Source organism: Dermacentor silvarum, chromosome 3 (assembly GCF_013339745.2).
Source record: "Dermacentor silvarum isolate Dsil-2018 chromosome 3, BIME_Dsil_1.4, whole genome shotgun sequence".
In the NCBI taxonomy this organism is placed as follows: domain Eukaryota; kingdom Metazoa; phylum Arthropoda; class Arachnida; order Ixodida; family Ixodidae; genus Dermacentor; species Dermacentor silvarum.
Window position 1 is genome coordinate 140,737,942 of NC_051156.1, and position 25,569 is coordinate 140,763,510.

The following is a 25,569-nucleotide window of genomic DNA, read 5'->3' on the forward strand; positions in this document are numbered from 1 at the left end:
GCGACTTGCCCGATCGGCGCGATAGGTTTTCCACGCGACTTTCGGTCCTCCAGTCGGACCGGGGGGTCCCGAACATCACAACGCGTCGCAGTCGCCTGCGGATCGGCCAAGGAGGTTCGGCCCCAGGCCCCGGCAGCAGCGGGCGCCAGCTGGGGCGGCGGGTGCATGACCGGCGAGGGCTTTGGCACGGGCTGTTCGTCGCCCCCGAAGCGGCGGCGGCGCCTCACAAAGGAGGCACAAAGAGAAGCCACTCACCAGACGACGCCGAAGGCTCCGTATCCAATGGGTCTGTCCGGCTGGATATCCTGCACCGTAACGGGCGGGTGGTAGAAGGGTTGGGCCGCGGTCAGGATGGCCTGCTGAGGAGCGGCGGCCGTCGCGCCCGTGAACGCGATCACGGGGCGGCCCGAGCGGGCGCCCACCACCGCCATGGTGTCGCCAGACAAAGGCCGATACCCAGCGGCGCGCTGGCTGCGGTACGCTACTCCATCGTCTCCATTGTGGAACACCGGCGGCGGCGGCCCCAAGCTCGACCAACGGCAGCCTGCGGCAATGGCGCAGAACACCTCCAGATCAGTGGGACGCTGCTGCTAATTGGGCCGCAATCGGCATCCCCCCGCGCAGCCGCCTACTCCACCACGCACGCACAGCACACACCACGGCCAGAGAACGCACGGGCCCGCGACTGAACAGGGCCACCACCACCACTCCGCGGCTCTCTCGGCGGCGCAGGAGGCAGGGGGGGAGGACGACGCCGCCGCACGGGGAAGAGGGCGCTCGCGATGTTATGCGCGTGCTGGGCCTCATGCGCGCGCGCGACCCTGCCTGCCACCTGTCCAGAACGGCGGTAAACGCGGTGTTGCTGCCGTTGCACCAGCTGCTTCGGCGTAGCAGACGACAGTTCATTGTCCCAGCGTTTTACGCACTAAAAAAAGGCTCAACGTATCGTTGCTCAATATCGCTCGCTAACATGCACTGATTGGCCAGAGTGGTCTTGATTAGGCCGAATAGTGACGCACTCATCGTCAGTCTTAAATATTACATCTAATGAATTAACTTGCATGGCGATCCCCCTGAACCAGGCGCTTCAAAATGAACCCGACATTTCCCCCTTCATTACTTGATTATCACACTTTCTTCTGTCAGTGTCTTGCGGTACCTGCCGTTTAAAGGAAAGACAATCTTGCTGACAGTTAATGCTCCCCTCCTTCTTTTTCTATCCCGCTGTACAATTGTTACTGAAGCGAATATTGAGAACTCAATAACAACAACAAAAATCCTCGCCAAGCACGAATTAGACCACATGAAATGATTTAAAACCTCTATGAAAAGGCATCACGTACACAAAAGATCAAGAAAAACAACGCGGACCCTGAGAACTTTCACACAATACGTGCACTTGCATTTCAAGTCAATGTGCCGACTCCTGCTTTGTTGTTCCTCCGATGACAGCATTCTCTCTGCGTTTGTTGACTTCTCGGAGAGGCGCCTCTCGCCGCAAATCGCAGTGCCGTAGAAAATAGAGTATCGGGGATGCGAGTTGATCCGCCTCATTTATCTCACGCACTAAACCTGCAGGGTATCCTTAGTCTGCCTCAAAACTGCAAGAAGCACACTTCACGTCGTAGGCTGCGTGCAGTAATCACGCTAATTCATTATCGTCTGCTTTCCGAGAAGAGAAAGAGAGAGAAAAAAAAAGCGCGAACATTGATGCGACGCTAGCGTCATCTGTTGTATGTATGTAAAAGCAATCTTTACCATTTAAGTTTTAGGGGAACTAGTTGTTAATAAAAACGAGCATAATATAATTTGCCGACTTTTACTACAAAAAAAAACACTTTAGCGAATACTTTTTTGTACATAGCAGCACAAGGTTTTACGAACCGTCTTTCTCTCTTTTCTGCGGTTTTTCTCTCTCTACGCTACTGCCGCTCTGCTCACTCCGCCAGTCTGATCTCTCTCTCTCACTCTCAGTCAGTATGGCCGTGCGTGACGGTCTAGTCGCGTTACGTTGGTGGGCTCTTTGTAATTGTGTTTAGCTTCGTGCCGTCGACGCGATTAATTAATCGAATCGTGAGCCAGAAGAAAATTGTGTGACGCCATGGAGCGCGCGTCGGAGGCGCTCAGTGTCAACGACGTCTACAGCCTCGCCGAGGAGATCGGGAAAGAGTTCGAAATCCTCATTGACAACTACGGCGTCGAGCCCGTGAACAAGCTGGTCACTAAAGTGATTCGCGTGTTGGAGTACCTCGAAGCGTACGCCACCAAGAATGACATCGCTCGCGATGAGATCGCCGAGCTCAGGGCCCAGATCTACCAGCTCGAGCACGACAAGTATGAGAAGGCGGAGTCGAGAAGCAAGCTCGAAAAGGTCAGTGCTTGTTTCCGCCCTTGGCGGCCAGTACTTTCCCGTAGGCGCTTGCGAGGGAATGCGTCACGCGTTCTGGCGACTGGGAAGTGGCACCTGATTGACAAGGCTTCGTTTGGTCTTGGGGCAGCCGCGTTGTCTTGACAAAGCGCATATTCGTGTTGTCGCTGTCCCAGCCAACCCATACGCAAGAGTGTTATGCAGATCGTGTGAACGCCAAGGTCGCCGCGCACGCATAATAATGTGTTCGCTGGATGACTCACTGGAGGAGAAGCGCGACATAGTTTTCGTGTCGTTAATCACTCCCGCCGTCGAGGAAGTGATGGGCCATTTTGACGCCAAAGGGCTTTCGCTTTCAATTTCGAATGTTCGTTGTACGCGTTGGCTCGCTGACCAGTCGTAACACTGCGTGGAAAACTGGCGGAATATTTTTTTTTTCCGAGCCCATTGCCAAACCGTCTCTTCCTTCGGTTTTCCCGCAGTGTGGGCGAGGCTAGCAGTTGGTCCCGTGCATAGGCCGGTAAAGTGATATTCATATTGTCTTTATCAGCGCCTTTCCCCACTGTGACCTATCTTGTCGCAGTGTGTGAGCTTATCTCCGGCCCTTTCCACGCTCACAGTTGGATGATTGTGCGTAACGCTCGCGGTGCGATGTCGTCACTGCTGAGATTGTGTTTCTTTTCTTTTTCTCCCGCGCTATCCTCAGCCAAGCACGTGCCACTTTACGGGGTCTCCGCTGTCCTCATTAGAAACTTCCCTGTGGAAGGCCGAGAGCTGGAGGCTTCGATGCGCAGTTAGAAACTATATTACGGCCAGTGCCATTGATTTTTGCCTTGTGCATTTAGCTGGCCCGGACTATGGTAGCGCGAAAAAAATGCTGCAGACACAAACAAGACAAGGACGAGCACTTGTGCCTGTGTGTGTTGCAGATTTTTCTACTGTCATACCTCCACCTAGTTATAATTCCAAGCTTAGTATAGCCCAACTGTCAGACCTGCTTATTTACCTGGATCCGAAAAAAACGCTGTTGCTGCTGTCATCGCTAAATTCTGATTCACATGTGCACGCACGCACACACAAAGCCCAAACCGCATGAGAGCATCGGCAAAACTCACTGGAACTACAAAACTCATTTAATTCTGCTAATAATTTTTGACACGCTGCATTGTGCAATAGGTAGCAGGGCTAGATTGGAGGCTTAAGGGAACGCTGAGATTATTCTCACTTCAAGGAGAAAAACAACTGCTTGTGTGGTTATCCTCATTTACTCTGAACAATGGCACTTCCGTCGCTGCCACATTGTAAGCACGAAGGAACCATGCATAAAATTTTCCTGCATGCTAATCACAACTATTTAACAGGCCCTGTTCTTATTGTTTTTTTTTTTTTATTTTTCGTGCCCACTTTCTGGTTTTACAGGAGATGGAGCAGTATGAAGACATCTGGCGGCAAGAAATGAAAGATCTGGGTGGCCTTGTGGCACGGCTGCAGGAGGAAAACTCCAAACTGAGCAGCTCCCTCAAAGAGAGAGAGAGTCACCCCTCCTTGCAGTGCGAGCCACACAGTGAGCTATTTCATTTTTTACAAAGGGGCTCGACCAGTGCTGTGCAAGCTCTGCTCCCCTGCAACACATTAAAAGCATTGTGTGTCGCATTGCAACCCTTTCACCTGCCTTGCTTTATCATTTCGATTTTCACAATTCCACAAACTTGTCCACTTTATAGCGCATAAATAGTGGGACAGAGCAGGGAGGCGTAACTTCCACTCTGAAGCATTGAGTGACTAATGTTCTGGGTGAAGACTAAAGAATGTTCATGCTGACATGAGTGACTCATCCTCATAAATTAACTGACTTGTCATTCAGATCGCTGTATGCAAAAAAATTAGGCGACATTCAGGCACTGTACTTGTTTGAGATAGCAAAATTTAGGCGGATGGAGGTTTTGTGACAAATCAGATTGAGGTTGAGAATTCCCAAAGTGTTTGTGACAGATTTAACGTAGAGCAACTTCACTACATCTTCCAGATGTTGCTTGCCCACAGTTTTCGAAACACTGTTTTTAACGTTCAGTACATCGTCAGCTTCAATCATTTGTCAATTTATGTCCTAAACCTGCACCAAAGTCTTTGGGGATGTTGTGGTGGAAGAATAGGGAATCACTTCAGCCACTTGTGTTGATGCTCGGCACATGGCGTCTTTAGGTTTCACGATAATTTTAATCTGGCCGCCACAATTGTGCATCATGTGTATGTTGTGCCACCTCTGAAATACCAAATTCAAGTGTATTCCTTTTTGTCACATTCAAGTCTTTATTTCCAAATTTATTTCCACCAACAATTACGAATGTTGGTGGTACCACATGTGAAAAATTCTCATAGACGACTTGAAAAGGCCCGAGGGCATGCATTCAGGGCAGCAGCTACATATTCATAATTCACATGGCTAAACACTGTTGTTTAGGTTAAAGTAACATTGAGCTTGACAACTTACATAGTGACAATTACGTGAGGATTTATGAAGAAAGACATAACTACTGTAATAACAAGATAGCAAGTACCATAAGACGACTGAGCTTTTGTGACAGCTTTTGTTCCAAAATAGGCATGCTATGCACTGTATACAGAAAAAAGAAGCATTAATAATAGACACTGCAATGGGTACTGGACAGTTGGGCAAGAGAAAAAGGAAAGATAGAGAGAAAGGTAATGTTCATGAAGAAATATTAAGAAGTCCTGCGTTCACCTTATTTATGTAAGCTGTCCATTTTGTTCGCATTTCATTTTTTACTGTATGGCTGCCACTCACATTTAAAAACACAAATAATGCAGGCCTAGATTTATAGAACTGCACAAGAGTGCACTGCTGCTATTGTGGCTTCATAGACTCACATGTGGCAATGGCTTGCAGCAGAATCAACATCTTATGTCATAAAATGTATCTTTTGCTCTCTTAAGCATCTGAAGAGAGAAATACAGGATATCATCCTTTTGAACATGTCATTCTATTTGGTGGCCTTCAACCTTGAAGTGACTGTAGTATCTTGAGCAGCTAATATGTTCATTAAATTTGTTTTATTTGGCCTATTAATTAGGTTATTTATAAAATCAATTGTGCACTAAAGCCTGTGGTTAATTTCCACTGGCTTTAGTTGCGCACAATGTCTAGCATCTTCTTCCTTGCAATCTTTGTTCAGTTTAATATATTATTATTTTTAGATTCTGCTGACCTGAGGCTTTGAGAGGCGAGACAAAAAAAAAAAAAATGACTGGGGGTACTTATGTGTCAAAGATATAATTGTTGGTCAGTTGAATTCCTAAAAGCAGTCTTGTATCTCCCTGTGCTGCTGATATTATGACCTGTGCTGGAAGCACTCAACTGAAAGATACTGTTATCGGCTGAGTACTCAACGTTTTTTTCATCTTTGCTGTGCTTTTTCCTTCTTTCATATAGTTGTAGCTATTCTCTGCAGATGTGCGGGACATGCTTTCAGGCCTTTTTGTTGCGGCCTTTTCATTGATCCTACTACATTGCATGCTTTAATCCCCTCCCCTGCATTCATAGTATGTACATTGTTGCGCAAGTTTCTTTTCTTGCTTTGAAAGTATTTCTTGGCACCTCTCTCTGCATATTATGATTGTGAACCTTACGTCATGATTCACCCAATGAAGGGTCATCAGTAGAGTGATTCCCTCTCGAATTGTCTGTCTGTTTATTTACTAAGTTTGCAAAGAATGCACAGAATATGGATACCCTTAGTGCCTAATAGATAGTCTTTATATTTAAAGATTACCATAACCTGCCTGTCTGCTTCTGCCCTTCACTTTCACATGACAGTATTTTGTGAATTGTAAGACAAACTTCCTTCCTTCTGACACCATAATCGGTCACCACTGCCCTTTTGCTGTTGTAGTTTTCGTGTCTTCTCATAACTTTTCCTAACTGTCATAGTCATCTTCCTTGTACCTCAGCTGTAATGTCCACGACCTTAACTGTTCCTTGCATTCAGTCACTCTTGAGGTCTATCTCTTGTTGCCATTCCAAACGTCGATCTAGGCAGACATACTATTTGGTAAACTTAGTTATCGTCTGTTCTGCAGGGATGTTTTGTATTGCTGTACTCCTGCTATAAAGTTATTTGCAGCAGCTGATATCGCTGTTCGACAAGGAGCAAATTGCTGCCGTAGGTCTGTTCCTAGTTCCACTCGTTTCAAGTACCCTGGCTCTACTAGATGCGCTGTTGCCTTTGTGGATTCTCTTTTACATCGCCACTTTTTCCTACCACTGTCGTAATCCCCATGCTGTAGTGTTTTCTATATCAGTGAGATGTAGAGATGAAAATAAAAGGATGAAGACTTTCTTCTAGTCACAGAGCTATCTACTTGTACAGCTGTGAAGTGGAGCTTTTATGGCACCCTTGTTGTTTGACTTCTCCGAGTTTTATGACACTGGAGCCTCGAAAGCAGATGTCCTTGTTTTGAAACCGATGTCACACCAGGTTTCCGTTTCTGCATCTTAACTCCATTGCTGCTTACGCTTTTCTTTGTGCCTTGTTTGTTACTGCCATGTTAATTAATGTCTCATGTCTGCCAGACATTCTGTTTTCACGAGCTGTTGTTGCTGATTGTCTGATTATGTGTTTTTCGTTATTGCATTTAATGAATGAAAAGCTTGCTTTCAAAACAATTCATGTTGCGCTGCTCGTGGCTGTGTATTGTGCGATAACGGCGTGCATTCATAGCTGCTGAATAACCTGTACCATTGCGGAGTTTATTGACTTGTGGCTACTATGTAATCACTGCATTCTTTCATGGGCTAATATCTATTCCTTTTGACTAAGCCGAGTAGTTCCTGATATCCGAGCTCCAGCCTCGATATTTGATATTGCCAGTCTGCTGGATTGGCTGGCTTTGTGGGCGAATACCTTGCTGCTACTGTGATCAATCTTACTTCCAGGTCTTAAGACTTTGGAATGTATTGAGGATTGAGGTGTGTGGTAAAAGTATTGGTAAACTGCTGAACCTATTGTTACTTTAGTGATAGTGTCTGCCATATACAGGAATTGGGAGACAGCCTGAACTGCTCATGTGTGCAGTGTTCGGAGGTGCGAATAAATCTTGGTAGAGTTTTCTTAGAAGTGCTTTTATATACTCGGGAGTATGCTGAGAAAAAAAAAAAAAGGCTTTCAAGCACCATTGCCTGCCCATTCCTGGGCTTCCAATCTAAGCTTTGTTTCATTGTTTACATTGCATCAGGATGCCTTTTCTTTCATCACTGAAGATGTTTCAGAGGTTTCTTTAATGGTTTTGTTGCAGCAAAACGAGCAAAAGTATAATGTCTGAAAAAAAAGAAATGGAAGAACAAGAAATTCTTGCAATGGTAGAACCACAGCACACTTTCACAAAACTTCAGCAAGGAGTGGATTGTGTTACTCGTGTTCTGGTTCTGTCCGTTAGATTTGAGCCACAGATCTTAGAGCCACTACAGGCCTGGTATGAATGATGCAAAACTAAAATGAAAAGCTCCCATGCCATGGCATGTTAATAATTTTTATTGCAAAGCTGTGTGTTAACTTCCTCGTGGACTGGGCAATCGGCGTAGATTTGACAAATTTCACTGCAATAGCCACACAAGTGAAAGTGTCGTATCAGCAACTCCATACCTTGCCTGTTGCAGAACTGACTCTAAACTTTGGCAGTGACGATACTTCCGTTGTGTATAGCTCATCAAAGGAAGCATGCATCATCATGACTAACTCCTGCGTACTTTGTGCAGGTGTGACACTAGGGGAGGACATCGTCGTCCTTGAACGGCTCCGGGATGCCTTCGACAAGCAGGGAGTCCAACTGAGACATTATGAAAGGGACATGGCTAAAAAAGCTGCCGACATAGAATCTGTAAGGGTTACCACATCTGTTTGTTAGCTCAAATTTTGTGATCTATGCTTTGTCACTGCTCTCGTCATTGCTGCTGCATTTCCAGCATCTAGCCAACAGCATGGTTTCACATGTTTCGATTCAGAAGAGCATGGTCAAGTACAAGAATGTGTCATAAACACTGGAGTCTTGTTCAGAATACAAGCCAGGACAAATCCATGAATAGGCATGATAAAAGGGCTGACTTCTTTAAACGTTTAGGTCTATTAGTATTATTTATTTCGTTCGAGTATCATGGAGTCAATGGAGCTGTCAGTGAGTTCACAAATACCTTGATAGTTCACAGTATACGGCATTAAGGTTATAAATTGGACTGGAAATGCTAAATGTGTTAGTTATATTTGCTGGAGTGGCTGTTCGTTTGTTGATGAAGGTGCAAATTAAGATTGGGGGCCTTTGTATTGAGTGAATTTCACAGGTTCGAAGCTAACGGGGGAATTTGGGAAATTGTTCAGTTTAATTGTGAGTGTTGATGGTGTGCTCCCCTGCGCTCTGAGAAATTTTCTTGGCCAATGCTTTGATGACCTTTTGAGTAGGGGTATGTGAATATTTGAAACTTTCTAATAACAAACCATATAGTGTCCTATTAGATTCTGTCTTTGAATTGAGTAGTCACTATTTGTAAATACGAATATTCTTCTAATAGTTTTCTAATATTCCAAAATGTCAACTGTGTGCAATCAAACATAAAAACAAGCAACAGTGCAGTAAATTTAGTCACCGTGGCTATAGTATAGGTATGAAACGTACGAACTTGAATAGTGAAGAAGTCCTCATCGTTCAGGGAGCCGAACTTCGTCGGCTATACAATAGTCATTTGCACTCTCTGAGGATTTTCTTATGCTCCATTTGCGTTTTTAATAAAGAATGCTTCATAATGTGCATTGTAATGACAAACTTTCCAACGTTATGATTGCTAGAATGTGAAAATAATTTTATATTAATTCTAAAAGAAGGCTGTTGGTTATCTGAAAACTATTTCAACAGTATTCAAGGGTATTTTTCTCTCAATAATTAAGATTCACACGCCCCTGCTTTCGAGCTCGCCATGGGCATCGCCATTACATTACGTGCTTTGTCCAGCTTCAGCAGCAGCTGGAAGCCAGCAAGAAGACAGCCCAAGAGCAGAGCCGACGCAACCGGCGGCTGCAGCAGCAGATGCGGCAGCTGTGCGAGGAGCGCGGCGACCTGCAAGTGCAGTTGCAGGACCAGCAGAGCCAGCTCCAGACCTTGCAGGAGCGGCTAGGCATTGCCGTCAAAGACCACGACGACCTTCTCCAGTCCAGGGTGAGGCTGGTTGCCCTGGATTTCAAACCTACTACTTCTATGCACAGTCACCGTCTTACTTAACCCAAATGCACCTTAAGGACCAGTCTGCAAAAAAATTTTACTTTGGCTAAATTGGCCATATGTGAGTAGGATACACTATTGGAGCAGTCTTGGGAAAACTACAGGTCTCATAGTTTTCTAATTTTATAAACAGCCTTTAATTCACACCTAGGCATACGATGCAGGCGGTTTGTGGATACTGTTTATGACATTTTCATCGTGTGCATTGTTTCAACGTGCTCAAAGGCCATGCCCAGGTGCTGCGCTCGTTATCATTGTTCCATGTTCTATGTAATTTCTCAGAGCAGTCATGGTGGTATCTTTTCCATTTTGATACCAAAACTGTCTTGTTTTTTCAAGCTTTTAATAATGCATCCACTTGTGCTTCAAACAAAATTTTGCTTGGAGGCTTCTCTGTAGCTGCACTGTCTGAAACTAGGCTTTTCACACTGTAAAGTTTTGTTGCTGTTAATCTGCAGGAGAAGCCTTTTTGCCTCTCCTGCAGAGGCTGCTGGAGATTTCCGGTTGTGGTGCCTTGAATGCTTCTAGCAATGCTTATAGCCAAAGGTTCTTACTGTTAAGCCACTATTGATGTGTTTTTATTGTTTGGGTTAAGCCTGATAGCAACTGTAGAATAAAATTGGGCTGTACTTTAGCAACTGCCTTGGCAATGAGTACAAGTACTGGACGCAGAACATGAAGGACAGCATGTGGCAAGGAATCCTGTCCTTCCTCGTCCGTGATCTGCTCTTGCACTGTTTGATAAGAAGTGCATACTAGTTTAGCATGCCAGCCTAAAACACTCACGATGCCTCCAACCGTGACGTGGACACCCGCAAATTCAACCTGAAAGTTCTGTTCTTTTGTTTCTAGTGGCTCTCTCATCATGAAAATGAAGTAAAAGTGGGTACCCTGTAATGCGCACAAATACAAAATGTTGTATATTTGAAGGTATCATTACTTTGAGCTGTGCAATTAAACAATAAAAGCAATTGCATTCTCTGTTTAGGCACTGGCAGATGTTTCTTTATGAGCAGTCGGACATGCTGCCACAAGTGGCGGACGTATTTCAGCGTAGCCTCGCGCGAATGCGTATTGCAACCTCTACAAATGCATCTCTTTTGTGAAAATTGCTAGAAAATCTATCCTATGTGATTCATTGCATAGCTACTATCTGAAAGGTATGTTAAGAACTCAAGAAAGATTTTGCAAGCAGTTTATATCGCATCATCCTCCTTTTCAAAGGCCCCCTTTTTTTAGCTCGTTTTTATGCAACTCAAGGCCACGAGGTGCTTTAAGACGCATGCTTTCGTACACAGAAGTGTGAGTACAGTGCCTCCAAATGCTTGGCAACTGAACTTGGAAAAAAAATTATTCTTTCCTTACTACAAGGACACGGTCTTGGATATGCAAGGAAAAGTGGTGATTGACTTGGATGACCCGAACCGACCACGCTTCACACTGGAGGAGCTCAAGCACATCTTGTTTGAGAGGAATGAGCTCAAGGCTCGAGTTAGTGATCTCGAAGACGAGCTGGCTCTATACAGGCCAAGGTAATAACTCTTGAATTCTTGGGATGATCTTCCTGGGGGAAATTTAGATTTATTTACGTACTCCACATTGCCAGCTTGCAGCACACCAAGACAATGGCGGAGTACAGTGGAATCTTGATGATACGAATCTCACGGGGTCACGAAAAATATTCGTATTAGCCGAAATTCGTATCATCGAAACACAATTAAAACTAGCTAAATTAAAAAGAGTCGGAGGTGAACTCACTCAGGCACACGCACGTAAAAAGCATTTACAGTATAGATTACTTATAACGTAACTGTTTATAGTGCAGAACTGGCTACAACGCGGCCTTTTCCGACTCCCGTTTACCCTCCCATAGAACTCCATGTATACGCATACCGCTTACAGTGCAGCCGCATGAGACGAAATATCGGTTATAATGCGGCTTCCGCTGGAAAATCTCGCCGACAAGGGCGGTAGCGAGCGCACTTCTCAACGAGGTGCGCCCACCGACGGGAGAGGAGATCAACGAGGGCGATGCAGAGGAGGAGCATGAGACGTGGAGCATGAGTCCAAGGGCGATAAAATCGTCGCCGCGCGCTGTATGTGCGAGTGAAAGCGCGCCTTCACGCACGGAGAGCAAACGCGACTTCCGTCACGGCCGGGCGCGCCAGTCGAGCCCGGCCCTGCTTTCGTCGCGCGAAAGGCAGGGGGGGGGGGGGGGGACGCTGTGCTGTGGGGCACCAAATGTGTATCTTGCTACCTGGTGCAAGGGTAACTGGCGACGCAATCTTCCATGCGAAAGGAGCAAAGCGGGAAGGCAGCGCAGGACGGAGGGAGGGAGAGAGAGAGAGAGAGGCGGGGGGGCTTCTACTCTGCCAACAAATGCGCTCTTGTACTTTGTGCCTGTGCTGGCTGTCGGGGTTGTCGCGCGCACCGTATCTTGAAAGCGATCTCCACACGGCTCTGACCTTTGTATGCGCTGTGCTTATGCCGCTCAGTTTCCATTGAAGCGATATATCGCACTTCCCCACGCCTGCGTGGGGAAAAGCACAAAAGCAAGAAAAGCGCCACAGCGTCAAACTCTTCGCGCCCAATCGCAGCCTCCGTGCTGTCCGGCGCCGCGTCCGCGCCTCCCCACCAAAAGAGAAAAGGAGAAAGCGCTTGACTGCGCGCTGTTCTCTTTCGCAGCCGTCGGTGGGGCGGCGTTTATTCGTATCAACTGACGCGGGTTGAAAATCGTTTCGTAACAACCGTTCTCTACCACGTTGCAAAGTAATGGGGCTCGGCCGGGACCACAGAAAAATTCGTATCATCCGAAAATTCGTATTAGCCGTGATCGTATCATCGAGATTCCACTGTATTAAAAGTGCAGAGTCGCAGCACTCACTTCCAGGTAGACTTCACTGCTGTTGCATGAAGTAGTGATTGACCTGGATGACCAGAACTGACCATGCTTCACGCTGGAGGAGCTCAACCACATCTTGTTTGCGAGGAATGAGCTCAAGGCTCGAGTTCATTATCTCGAAGATGATCTGGCTTTGTACCTGCATGTATTGTATGTGAAGTCTAGTTGGAAGTGAGCATAAATTTTATCTATATCTGTGTTGCAATGAAACTTTATTTGGGGGTCAGTGCTGTCTATGTCATGTGTCCCGCTTTCATTGTCATGGTGTAGTCATTTACCAATTATCAATCAGCCCAGACTTGATCTTTGTGCAGTTAAATTTTAGAGGGCTAGTTCAACTTGCCAGGACATAGTTTGGGCCCTGTGAATAATTACGTTTTTGGGATGCTTATGAATAACCTACTCGAGCCGTATTACACTTTGCGCATATTCTTTGAACTGATCATGTAAAAAATTGGCGTGATTAATGATTTGTTGAGGTCTCTCTCTCTCAAAGAACTGAGGATTTGTACTATATATAATTACAAAGCCAACAGCGATCTAATAAGTACAAAAGAAGTAGTAAATGAATTAATGCTGGGGACAAGATTTCTGCATTGATACTCGTTTAAACTGCTGAGTTTCTTGTTCTTTGGAAGCAGATAAAAGGATTGGCAGTGTCAAGCTATTATCAAAATATGGTCATTGCAGTATCTGCTGTTGTTTCTTAATGGCATCAGATAAGTTTTTAGTTTTTTTTCTAGTACTTTATTTACTCGATTCTAATGCGCCCTCGATTGTAACGCGCAACCGTTTTCCATGACAAAAAAAAATCCTTTACAGTACCGCACACCTCATGCTTTCATACAGAAATACAACTTTCTCTCATATGGAATAACAAAGATTTACTCCCGATCGCTAAAGTTGCGATGAATAAAAAAAAGTCGCAGTTTCGCCCGAAAGGCAATGCATCGATTGCGATAGCAAATTAGTAGACCGCTATACGATGTAAGGATAGCAGTTTTATCGGCCGTATAAATCTGCAAACATTCACTTACTAAATAAATTAACAAGCACAGTGTCACGCGCGCACAACCAAGCATGAACACATCTTGCTCATTGACCGCGGAGACTCGCCCACAATACGCTGGAATGACGAAGAGCAGCGAGCGAATTGACCTTCGTGCTTGCATGCCTCACTTCAATACGACCTACAAGCGGCGAAAACACAGCGCGCGGTGTACTTGCCCCGTCGCAGATCGCCCTCAAAATAGGGCTAATGCGATTGTATCACCGAAGTGGATCGTCGCAGAATATGTCCTGCTTCGGTCTACTGACACCCTTCCACGTTGCTTTGCTGGTGAAAATCCTCTCCTTCTGTTTGCGCCAGTCCCGCACGCAAGCTTCGAATTCTCCAACGCCCGTGATGCCGCCTCATTTCCCTCCGTCTCCACACACATGATCACTTTCCTTTTAAATGCAGCATCATGATGAACTCGGTACTTCATGCTGATAGAGCATACACAGAAAACAGGAAGACAGACAGTAGACTAATGCCTAAGCACGTGTACTGCAGCACATGAAGGAAGCTACGGCAGCTAGGCTAGAGTGTAGCTAGGCTCGAAGTGCGTGTGAGGCGACCATTTTGAAATGCCGACAGCTATATGGTAACACAGATTTAGGGTCGTACTCCATTCTAATGCGCACGCAATTTTTTTACCTGTTTTATCGGAAAAAAAGTGTGCGTTACATTCGAGTAAATACTGTAATTGGCCTGTGAACTTTACACTGCAGATCTTTGTCTCTCTGCACAGAGATAATAACGGTGCTGTTAAAATGCGTCTTTCTCAGTCTTTGACATTGCTGTCGCAGTGTCACAGCTTGCAAAGACTATGAAACTCTGAAAATGCACGGCACCGCAGCATTGAAGCTGGGTATTCAGCTCTGTGCACTGTCTCTTGCGAAGAGCGTAAGCTGTAAGTCAGAGAAAAAGAAATAGACATGGCTGTGCACTGATGAACGGCCTTGTCCTCCACGGAAGGTGGTGGGCTCATGAGGCAACCTCGCTTCTGACCAGGCCGGTTGACCCACCATTGCCGGTCAGGGACGAAGACCGGCCCGTCCAGGGACCCATCAACCAGGAGCCTGAGGAGAAGCTTTTTTCTTACGGAAAGGCCTCCGGCATTCGCAAATTGTGAGCACCTCTTCTTTTTTTACCTCCACTTCCTTTCCCCTTTGCGGATTGGTTGAACCAAAGCACCCCTGCTGGAAATGTAAGCCTGGTCTTTAGCTGCTGTGTGCTTGTATTACTGGCCTTCTTAGAATGTAGCAAGTGCTGTTTATGGGTGTTAACAGTGCGGTGAATTGTTGATAATCGAATTCAAGGTTTAAAATGCAACCATAGTTTCGGGCGTGTTAATCAAATTTTTTTGCCGAATGTTACATCATAGTGGTACAAGTCCTCTGTGCTAGAGGCTATCACTTTCGCAAGTGTGGAGGGACAATGAAGCTTTGATGACACCGAAGGTGCTGAGAGCTAGGAACTGTGATATTGTGAAGGGAATCTTAGTTAAAGGACCCCTAAACATGTTGGACATTCCTAATTCCTCTACAGCATTGCTGCGTAACTTTCGAACTTCTACACACCGAAATCACCAGCCTGCTCTGACCTGTGCATTAAAGTGTATGCCATCATTTTAACTATGCAACGTCATGTGGCAGGGCAAATGGAGATATCTCCATTCAGGGCGTTGACTTCGTGCACAACAAAAGCAGTATTTTTAATTGCATTGTAGGGTCCTCACATAATGTTGCATTTCCGCAAATGCTTGCAGAAGGTTGACACCCATGGGAGCGTAAACTGCCGAGCATGGGGAAATTAGGTAGCAAAAGTGGCAAGGACATTGTGCTTGTTTAAACATGAAGGATGATGAATATGTATTGCGCCAAACGGTTGGCACCACTTTTGACTACACACAGTCAAGCGACTGCTTGGAGCATTTTTAAGTTAAACACGACATTTGCTTGCAGCAGCACACAAAAGTAAAATCAAGCAAGTGAATGACTAGCAGTGACTCACCTGCGAAGCCTTGCACTGTTTACATCCTTTCTCATCACTGAATAGTAATGGAACAGACGGTACAGAGATGTGGAAGTAAAAAGTTTAATGAAATACTTTTACGAAACTTTCAGTGCACTAATTTCAAAATATGCATTTTTATAGTGAACTAGTGAAGTCTGTATTAAGAGAGCGATGTGATACTTTAAGGGTGTAGGTTGCACTTAAAGACCGATAATTGTCGCATTTTCAGTTGATGTTTTCAGGCTTCCGAGACCCTTAATTTCCACAAAATTCCGAGACCCTTCATATTCATAACATTTTTATCAATTTTGTCCAAATAAAGGTGCTTTAAATGTTCCTCCTTGATATAAAAAACAAACAATTTTGATATACTTGGAATTTCAAGAGAAAATAGCTTCTGTTCTATTTACTATCGTAATAATTTTAGTTTTTACCTAAAAGATAAGTGCATGGAGTGTGTGCTAAGCCCAATGTTAGTGTAATAATTTTATCAGAATTGTGTGTTTAATGAGTCATATGTTCCACATTTCAAGATGGAATTTTTTTCAGGCAACATTAATGAGCTCTATCTCTAGCTCAAATTGACCTAGGGCATTGCTTTATGCCTTACAGCACACCTTATACATGCTAAATTACTTCTATGTCCTAACCACTGTGTTGTTCAATGTTTGAGTCTAGATGCTAATTTTTCTCCAAACAAAAAGAGCCCAGTTTCTATAGTGTATCAAGTACTACTTGTCCTAGGACAAACATAATTACATTTTTGGGATCAGCACAACAAAATACACAAGGTTTACAAATTTGGTTGTGATATATCCATGAATGAGAAAGTTGGCTTTCTAGTGTAGCATCCTCCTTAAGCTTCCTTTGGCTTCGATGTAGCTTTTTGCAGTTATTACGTATGTGGCAAAGTACAGTGTTTGTGCACTGTGTTTTTATTGCTTAATGCCACCAAGTCATTTCCAGCAGGGGAAGCCTCAGCATGCATATCGAAGCTGCTTGCCTTAGCTTCTGTCATTGCATGTATGGGCTGGCTTCGTCTTTCCTGGGATGAGTAGTGTGTGTGAGAGCTCTGTGGGGACTAACACATATGTTGTGAAACACTTCTTCGGTAACATTTTACTGGTGTTAGGCGTAAAAGTGGTTGCATTCTGCATAATTATGGATAATTATAAAATTGTAAAGAATAGAGACTTGTAGAGTCAATGTCTTTATAAATAGACTATTGCTCACTGTTCATTAATTGTCATTCTCATTTGGAACCCTAGCTAGCGCATGTTCTTTTTTTCTTTGTGTGTTAGACAAGTTTTTTCAACTCTTGTTTTCCATTTATTTGATTGTTCTGACAATACTTTTTCACCAAATCACTTGATGCACTCATTCTCCCGCACTTTGGCTCAAAATTGGAATGGTGCTAATTTGGAAATTTGTTTGGTGACAAAGGTTCCGGGTCATTAATAAGGTTAGAGGATGAGTTTGCTGCCGTATCTTGGACCTTGAAGGAAGGCAGCTCGCAGCAGTCATCCCCCCTTGACTGGTAGGCATCACTGCTTGGCCGAGGGCCTTTCATACCCTCTCCTTTTCCATGTGCTTTCTGTGTGCCCGAACATGGTAACATGGCATCACTGTAGGTAGCATTAGAGCCTTGTAGTGTTGCCGTCAGTCCACATTATAGTTGTCTGCACAAACTGTGCATCTTAAAGGTTAAGGGCATTGATTAAGTTTCACATTGGGCTTGTTTTCTTATCAGCTGTTAGGTTACATTCCTGAAGTTCCTTGTGGAAACCGTGGCACTTAATATAAACCATTATTTCTCTCTGTATGCATGTAGCTGATTGTACTTCCTCGAGTTCTTATTTGTGTTGCAGACTTCCAGTTGTTACATCTGGAGATACAGTAGTAAGCCTTATCATAGATGCAATGGCTGAAAAACAATCGTTTCATGCCATGTCAAGTACAGTTTCCTTGATGGAATTTCCGACTCAATGTAGAGCTGCTACTGACTTCCTACCACTAAATGGACATTACCTGAGCACAGAACCGGCTTTAATTCCGCACTTGTAACATGTGCTGTAAAGGAGTCAGTTATAAAATAAGCAAATTTTGTTAGTTACTTAATTGTAGATTGTAGTTTGTCATGCAGCTAATCCAGCCGCTACCTGCCACGGACCAATGGAGAACTTTCAAGATATGTTAGCATGGCAAAGAGATAGTGTTGGGTGCCACTGTGCATACACTAAATTCTCATTCAGCAGGCAGAACGTACTTGACGTACAGAAAGCTAGTGTGAAAAAAGGACACGCACACAAAAAATACCCCCCCCCCCCCTCCTTTAATTTTTCTCATCTTGGCTTATCTGTTCTTTGTGTGCACATGACATATGTGTCATGTTTCCCGCATGTTATTGCACCTATTAAGCAAGCACTTGCGCAGCAACATGGCATGAGCACATTGAATAGGAAAAAACTGGGTGAACAGCAACAGAAATAAGATACGTAACTGCAAGGAGAAGTATACGTCCACTCTTCAATTTTTGCAGTGGATGAGTAATTAAAGGTTGATTACATGGTTCTATATGTATGTGTAGACAATATCATGCATTTGAAATCATCTCACTGTACCGCCTGCATGAACTGAGTGGGAAAATATTAGATGACAGGCTTTAGGCTGCTTATAAGTATCTGAAGAGAATTTTGGCAGAGGCATGCACGAAAACAGAGCAGCAATTACAGGTTTATATTATATCAGAGAGCAGTATTTTACCTTCAGCTTTTCATACGATAGCATATGATTGGTTAGATCTTCCACATAACTGCACAGGATTGCACAAATTTAGGGAATGAAATGGCTGTTTGCTGTGCAGAATTTTATAAGCACTGACATAGGCATATTGTGTTTATTTACTTTTTCAATTTTTTCATAAACCAGATACCTATTTTAAAAGCACCTGTCATGCTTTTTCTTAGTTTTTTTTTTTTTTTTGCTTAACAAACTTTACTCCTTTCTAACATGCATAATCACAGCTAAACTGTGCTATATTGCATATGCCTGCACAGTGTGGCAAATAATAAGTAATAAAATTAGTAAATGAACATTCAAATTTTGCCTCTTATGCTCGTTTCTTTGCTGGTGGCGGTGCTTGGCATTGCATGCTGTGTCTATGCGTCCGTGTGCGCGTGTCACAAGAGAAACTGTGTGACTTATGTGAGCATGCGCCTTTATGATGACTTCAAAGCTGGCGTGCTAATAATTTCTAGCAGTGTCTTTATTTGAGTTGGTGTGTATGATGCAACGTAAAGCGAGACCGTTTCATGATTGCATATTCTCTGTTTCTAGCTGATCTCGCTCTATATCTTTTCTGTCCTCCTTAGCTTTCTTGTTCAGTCTCAAGAAGGAATCTGCCTTGCATTATTACCTGTCCAGTGTATGCCTGGCCAGGTAATAATTACCTGGCCACTTTACTATACTTAATCTGAAGTTTTGATTGTATTCAATCCAAATGAAAGGGCGTTTAAATGAGAGTTGTTCAGACTGCAGTAATCCAGTCATGGAGAGCCACCTCTACAAACCAGATTTTCATAATATCCAAGCAAGGAAGTAAATGGTTTGTGCTGCTCACAAAGCTTTAATCTGAGCACAAGAAACCTGTTAGAAGCATCCTGGTACACGTCTGTGAATTTATACACGAACCTATGGCAGACTGTGCTAATTGTACAGATGACAGGGATATGTAATAAGTGGCTTAAGAAAATGCCTGTTCTCTTGGGAATATTGACCAGTGTGGTGTGGGCCAAGGTATGAGAATGTCCTGTGCATTTGTGCTTAGTATCAAAGAAAGCAGGTCATTAGGCATCACTAGCACAGCTGCAATTTCTAGAATGAGGTGGCCATGCTCAATAATAAATCAAGGCTTCAGCATTAAGAACTTGCGTGCAGGTGGACGTAACATAATTTTCAATGGTAGGAGATAAAAGCAATGATCCTGACAATGCGACATTAAAATAATGTTCCAGCTTCTGCATGGAAGTCTTGTTGGAAATCTAGGCATGTTTCGTTGTGACCAAACGGGTTTCCATCAAAGCTTGGACTACTAATCATTTTCAATATTGCTTACTCGATATCAATTGGAAAGGGAGGGGGGAAAGAAAAAAAAGAACAAGAAAAAATGTACAGCATGCATATCAAACATCTAAAAAAGACTTGAATGTCATGTTTTGGGTAACGAGACATTGCAAGAAAACTACTGTTTTTATAAGGGTGCATAAAAAATTGGACCCAACATCTGGTGGATCAAAAATCACTGTTGCTCGTCTTTACAGTAGATTAAAATTTATAAAGGATAGGAGCAGCAGTTGAGTCCCTGTAATAGGTTGGAAATTTCTGTCCGAGAACGTTTACAGCCCCATTGTAGGCGTATCTGGCACCTAGCCATTTCTTGGTGCACACCACCATTTTATGCCCACTTGGCGATTCACAATGAACCTGTGTTGCTGGACTTATTGACTGTCAGCAGTGTGCTGACATGTAGATGACTGAAGTGTTGGCATATCTGCATGTCATCACGCTGCTGACGTGTAGATATGCCAACACTTCAGTACACTAAATAGTACACTTTAGTACACAAGAGCTTTTAATTTTCTTTTAAGTACTTACGCCAAAGAGTGTGTGACAGAGAGAAGGAAATGGTGATCACTCCCCAATAAGTTGGCACATTATCTGAAAATCAGAAAAGCGCACATAACCGTTGTTTCAGCATATCTTTATAAGCATTGAGCCCTGGCACACTCGCTGCGCATCGAATTCACCAGTTGAGGCTTTGCCCATTGTGTCACGCAGTGTTGGCTGCTTAGTTGTGTTCAAGTTTCAGTAGGGACAATGATTTATATTTTTTAGAGGGTGTACTAACAAAGAAGAGAAGGGTCATTCTAGTTGCAGTGCACCGAGCGCACCTTCCTTCATTTCTTTCTTTCTACTTTTGTGCTATTCTTTCGTGCCTGCTTCCTGCTCTGCCTGCTTGCCTGTCCATCCACCTGCCTGTCCACTGCACACCCTGCCTCAGTTTCCAGTACGTGATGCACAACCTGCAGATGCCCGGAGAGGAGCCACGCTTAGAGATCTTGCCCGAACGTTTCAGTTTTCCAAGTGTCCTGTGGCCCCGCGTCAAGCCAGGATGAGAGGCCTCGTATGCTGTCTCCTGCGGGGCCTGCTCTCTCACGGTGGCCTCTCGCTGGAGTTCTTTGTCGACATCGCACCGCTTTTTGAACTGCACATGGCCTTGTCTTCGGACTCCGGACTATTACTGTGAAGCCGTGCTTTCATTGCTCACAAGTGCAGCAAGGATGGAAAGTGATGCGCCCACCCCTTCCCTTGGGGACGTGTGTCATTGCCACTGCAGCCCAATGGCATTGTGTGTGTGTATTACCCTTTGAACGTGCCAAGCTAGGAAAGCGGCAGGTTGCAGAAGTGACAGCGAGTTCTCAAATTAAATTAAAACGTCACTCATGATTAGTGGTCAGTGCTAAATGTGGCTTCACTGTTTTAGGGAGGTCCATCTCGAACTGCAGCTAAAGTTTAAAAGCAGCAACCACATGGAACATCCTTTGATGTATTTTCTATGCATTGTTGCCATGCATATTTTGTGACGCACAAAGCTCCCGCTGTAGTCGCGGCTGAGGTGCATTCAATGTGGTTGCTTAATTGAGTTAAGCGTAGCACCATTCAGCCACGATTACAGCGTGGGCAATGTGTTGTGAAATAGAAATGGCAATATCATGACTGGGGAAAACACGGGGAATGCGGGAGGTGGAAATTCAAGACAATGCGCAACACAAGAACAAGGTGAGAGCAGGAGCCAACCTTTCGACAAGTGGACTTGTCTTCTTCCAAGGCAACATATGCTCTCCTCGGCACAGTATATATAGGTAGGGTTCTTCTAAAGGGGAGAGAAGGTAAGGCGGGTGGGTGAGGTAATGAGCGAGGGTGTAGAATTGAAAAGAAAGATAATGCGCTACTGATCGTCGGTGGACGAATTTGAGGCGGCGCGGTGTGTTAGCCGGTTGACGTGTCATTGTAGGTCCCTTTCACGAAAATTCACTGACCTCCAGTGAAGCAGATACCGCTCCCCCCTCCCCTCCCCGTCATCCAGGCCCCTTCCATGAAAAGAAGAACCTACAATGACACGTCAACCGGCTAACTCACGGAGCTGCCTCAAATTCCTCCACCGACTATCAGTAGTGCATTATCTTTCCTCTCAGTTCTACACCCTTGCCACTAACACACTCTTGCTGGTTACCTCACCCACCCGCCTTACCTTCTCTCCCCTTTAGAAGAACCCTACCTATATATACTGTGCCGAGGACAGCATATGTCACCTTGAAGAAGACAAGTCCACTTATTGAAATGTTGGCTCCTGCTCTCACCTTGTCCTCGTTTTGCTCAATATCATGACTGAAAACACAGTCAAAGCATGTTCTATGTGTTTACTTTTAAAGGTGTGTGCATTCAAGTACACTTTTACAATTCTGCAGCAGGTACCAAAATCTTGTGCATGTAGTAATGCAAACTAGGCACTGCACACATGTGCACAATGTTCATGCACATGACTTTGGCTGCAGTTTAATAGACCGAATGCAGAGTTCGCAACTTGTGTTGTATAGCTTTTTTTTTTCCTTGTAGTTTTTGAAAGTTCATGTTATGTGTAAATTTGTTTTATTTATTTTAATGTATTTTGATGGTATCACCGTTTTCAGTTTTAATGCATTTTAGCTGCAGCCTTACTGATTTGAGTTTTACTTGCATTGCATTACACACTGCTTCTTTATTAATGAAGTCCGAGGCACTGAAAAAATGACCCTAGCTAGAGAGATCTTGGTAAAATAGATCTAATCTGTTGTCACTACTTACGAATACAATTGTTAAACGTTCTGAGTAGATAATTTCGCTTTCGTCTGATAGAGAAATAGCTGTAGGACTGTGTTTCATGAGATGCACATCTTGCAGCAATGTCATTTTTTTGTGTGTCCTATAGCACAGATCATTTCCCTTCTATTAGTTAATTGCTGTTCATAAGGTGCAATCTTGATACGCTTTTGAAGCTGTCAATATTTTACACAGACATGCAGGCATTGTTAATGATAAGGCTGGCACTACCTTATGATTAGGACATCGAGCAAAGAGCCTTTGCGCTAGGACATGCTGCTTCAAAAGTGCACTTTAGTTGTTTAGTAATCAAAATGTCCTTTCGTGCACAATGTGGCAGTCTGGAAAAGGCTCACTAGGTTGCCATGCCAATAACATTGTAAGACAAAGTGCGCTGACTTAGTAATAGCAATGTGTTTGTGTAAGAATAGGTTTGAAGTCTTTTCATTTGTCCCTTTTTATGCGTTCACTTCATTTGAGACATTTAATGCTGCTGTACATATGTGAATAAAACAAATTAACATAGTGTAAGACTTAGTCGTGTATATTTAAGATGCAGGGTTGAGCTGCACATACAACTTTTTTGCTTTCCTGGTTTTACTAAACAAACCATTTGTTGAACCATTCTGCATGTCTATGAAATAAACCCATACGCTGTCGTTAGTAAGGCTGGATTGTAGCAGCACCATGTTTTCGTGCATGGCTGCCACTGTCTGAAAAGCAGCTGTCTTAAGCACTGTGAGAGAGTACTATATATAAACACAAAATCTTGACTGAAATAACTTTTCTGCGAGTTCAACAAATTTTCAGTTCTGAAATTGATTAACTTTGTTAACGAGATTGTGCGGTCAAGAGTTTGTTGGTCAGAGACACTAGGATTGCTTAAAGGGAAAAGTTTGTGTTACAATGGCTTGGAGGCGTGCATGCTTACCTCGTGAATATGTATGTGTACAACTGTTAACACTGTCTTATGATTTTATACATGTATAAGAGAAGCTTGACACGCGAGCAAATTTGCATGTGGCTGTGTATAATGGCTTGAAAGCAGATGAGCTTTACCAGTCTTCCCTCGCCTCAGCCAAGCAAGCACAATCGTATCAAGAGGAATGACTGTTTAGCAGCACATCATTCACATTTTCCAAAACAATGTAAACATTAATTTTTGTTGATCGCCTGCAGTCTTCATATCACTAGCTTTTTACATTGTATACTGTAACTTACGTGGCACTCTGCATCCCAGCATTTTTATTCAGATAGAACTTGAAATATGAAATTTGAGTTTGAACGAGTAGAGTCGTGCAAACTTTGTCAACATGAAGTGTGTTATTTTTATATAATAATTTGTTGCGCCAAATTTTGATTCAATTTCTTGGAAACTGCACTCTTATTCTGTAGCCTTTCTAGTAAATTGGAGTGCTGCAAGTAATTGCTACTACCACTAGTTGGCATTCACTATCGCAGTACCTCCCATAATAACGAGTGTCCTAAAACTGTTGTCACAGTCGAATGACGAAATGCTGCTGTTCAAAACTGCACTGACAGCGTGATGGCTTGTTAACGAGTTACAGAAATTCTCTGGAAGCACATTGTGCCCTTTATGTAGCACATAGACATTGTCCATTGGCAAAATGCTGAGACAAATGCTGTCTGCAACACTTCGTGTATAAAACCCCTTTTTCTGTCAACCAGTCATCGGCATGCGCAAACGTGTGCACATTCCATGTATAACAGATCTACTGTTGAAGCTACTACTTGTCATGTTGCTGTGATGATGTCACCAAAGAAATATGTTCACACCACTGTTGAAATGTGTGCTACATGTTTTAAGAGAGCTGTTAATATTGCAATGCTTCAGCTTGACACGTGCTGTTATGGCAGATAGTGAGCCTAGTCTGAGAATGTTTGGTGATGGGACACAAGGCGCCTCACACAGTTGCACATTATTTTTTGGCTAATAACTGTAAGAAAGGTGTCCCAGCACAAGTTTTGCCCTGATGAACCACGGCTGGCTAGATGCATGGCAGGCATGTTTAGAAATTAAGTCTATTGAAGTGATGGACTAGAAAGCCATCACTTCAATGAAACTCACTTCAAGCTTTGATGAAAGCTTGTGTGGTAGCAATTAATCATAGTCGGAGGTAAAATAGATGCCAACTAACACAAAACGGCAGTCGAAATGTTTTTTTTTTTTTTTCTTTTTGTAGTCTGCATCGATTTCACCTTTGACTACATTTCCAATTGCTTGTCAGGGTATAGGCTGTGCCATTTGTGCTGGTACACTAGGGAAATGGCTGGCCACCAAGAACAGATGTGTGCAAGCCTATGTTGCTTCTGCACATTATGTACGACTGCTGGTGCAGAGTTCGAGATAGTAATAGCACCTTAGTCTCAAGTGTTTGCAGAAATTTGCTGGCATCTTCTCAAGACAGAACTGTCATGTGCCAATGTGTGTGGGGAGCCTGTAGTTACAATGGACCCCAAGACACCGCAGTGCCAGAAATGTTCTTCACTTATCACACTAGTTAACAAGTAGAGGCACATGTATAATTGGAACATTTTTTTACCTTTATATTAATGAACTGCCATTGAAGGCAGTTCACCACTTTTGACTACACCTTATTGCAGGTGCACCCTTGAGTGCAGGTCTTACTAATATGGTAGACATTTGCTAAGCTATAGCACACCTGTTAATGTAGTGCTAAGATAATCATTCTACTTAATCAACGTCACCCTCATTGGACTTTTAGAGATTTAGTAGAAAAGGCAAGCTTTTGCATTGTCTGTTTAAGAGCAGGAGCTGAAACAGCCGATTGCATGTATTGGCGTATGGCTCAATGTCTTCAATAAAAATTGTCACCCTACACCTTTTGTGCTTTGTCATGCATCAAACTACTTGGGAGTTTTTGGATGTGGCATCCATCAGTTGTGTTCTTTTCGCCTTGTTCCAGCAAACATATTTTCATAAAGCCTTTGGCATGAAACTGAACACAAGTTCTTGAAGCATTTTGAATAGAAGGCAGCTATACCAGTGATTCA

General features: G+C 43.7%; 1 protein-coding gene across 7 annotated transcripts; it reads left to right on the plus strand.

Moving 5' to 3' along the window:
• Nucleotides 1–1,954: 1,954 nt before the first annotated feature.
• LOC119445837 (RILP-like protein homolog) lies at nucleotides 1,955–25,385 on the plus strand. 7 transcript variants are annotated; one of them, XR_005190687.2, is made up of 8 exons: nucleotides 1,955–2,371; nucleotides 3,788–3,932; nucleotides 8,142–8,263; nucleotides 9,386–9,589; nucleotides 11,024–11,184; nucleotides 14,575–14,727; nucleotides 17,059–17,152; nucleotides 20,750–25,385. XR_005190687.2 is itself a non-coding variant. In XM_037710136.2 (7 exons), exons 1-7 carry the CDS (start codon nucleotides 2,102–2,104, stop codon nucleotides 20,787–20,789), a joined length of 1,170 nt encoding a protein of 389 aa, XP_037566064.1. In that variant the 5' UTR covers nucleotides 1,955–2,101; the 3' UTR covers nucleotides 20,790–25,385. The 7 variants fall into 7 exon arrangements, 4 of the variants coding, with proteins under 4 accessions (XP_037566064.1, XP_037566067.1, XP_037566066.1 ...); XR_007466042.1 differs by lacking the exon at nucleotides 17,059–17,152 and having other exon boundaries at nucleotides 20,675–25,287; nucleotides 25,331–25,385; XR_005190688.2 differs by having other exon boundaries at nucleotides 20,675–20,767.
• The last annotated feature ends 184 nt before the right edge of the window (nucleotides 25,386–25,569 follow it).

Bases quoted from the DNA above. Each gene is read 5' to 3' on its own strand.
- LOC119445837 (XM_037710136.2), top strand. From the start codon at position 2,102: ATGGAGCGCGCGTCGGAGGCGCTCAGTGTCAACGACGTCTACAGCCTC. The intron at 9,590-11,023 runs GTGAGGCTGGTT...CCTTACTACAAG, and splicing joins ACGACCTTCTCCAGTCCAGG to GACACGGTCTTGGATATGCA. The intron at 11,185-14,574 runs GTAATAACTCTT...CCTCCACGGAAG, and splicing joins CTGGCTCTATACAGGCCAAG to GTGGTGGGCTCATGAGGCAA.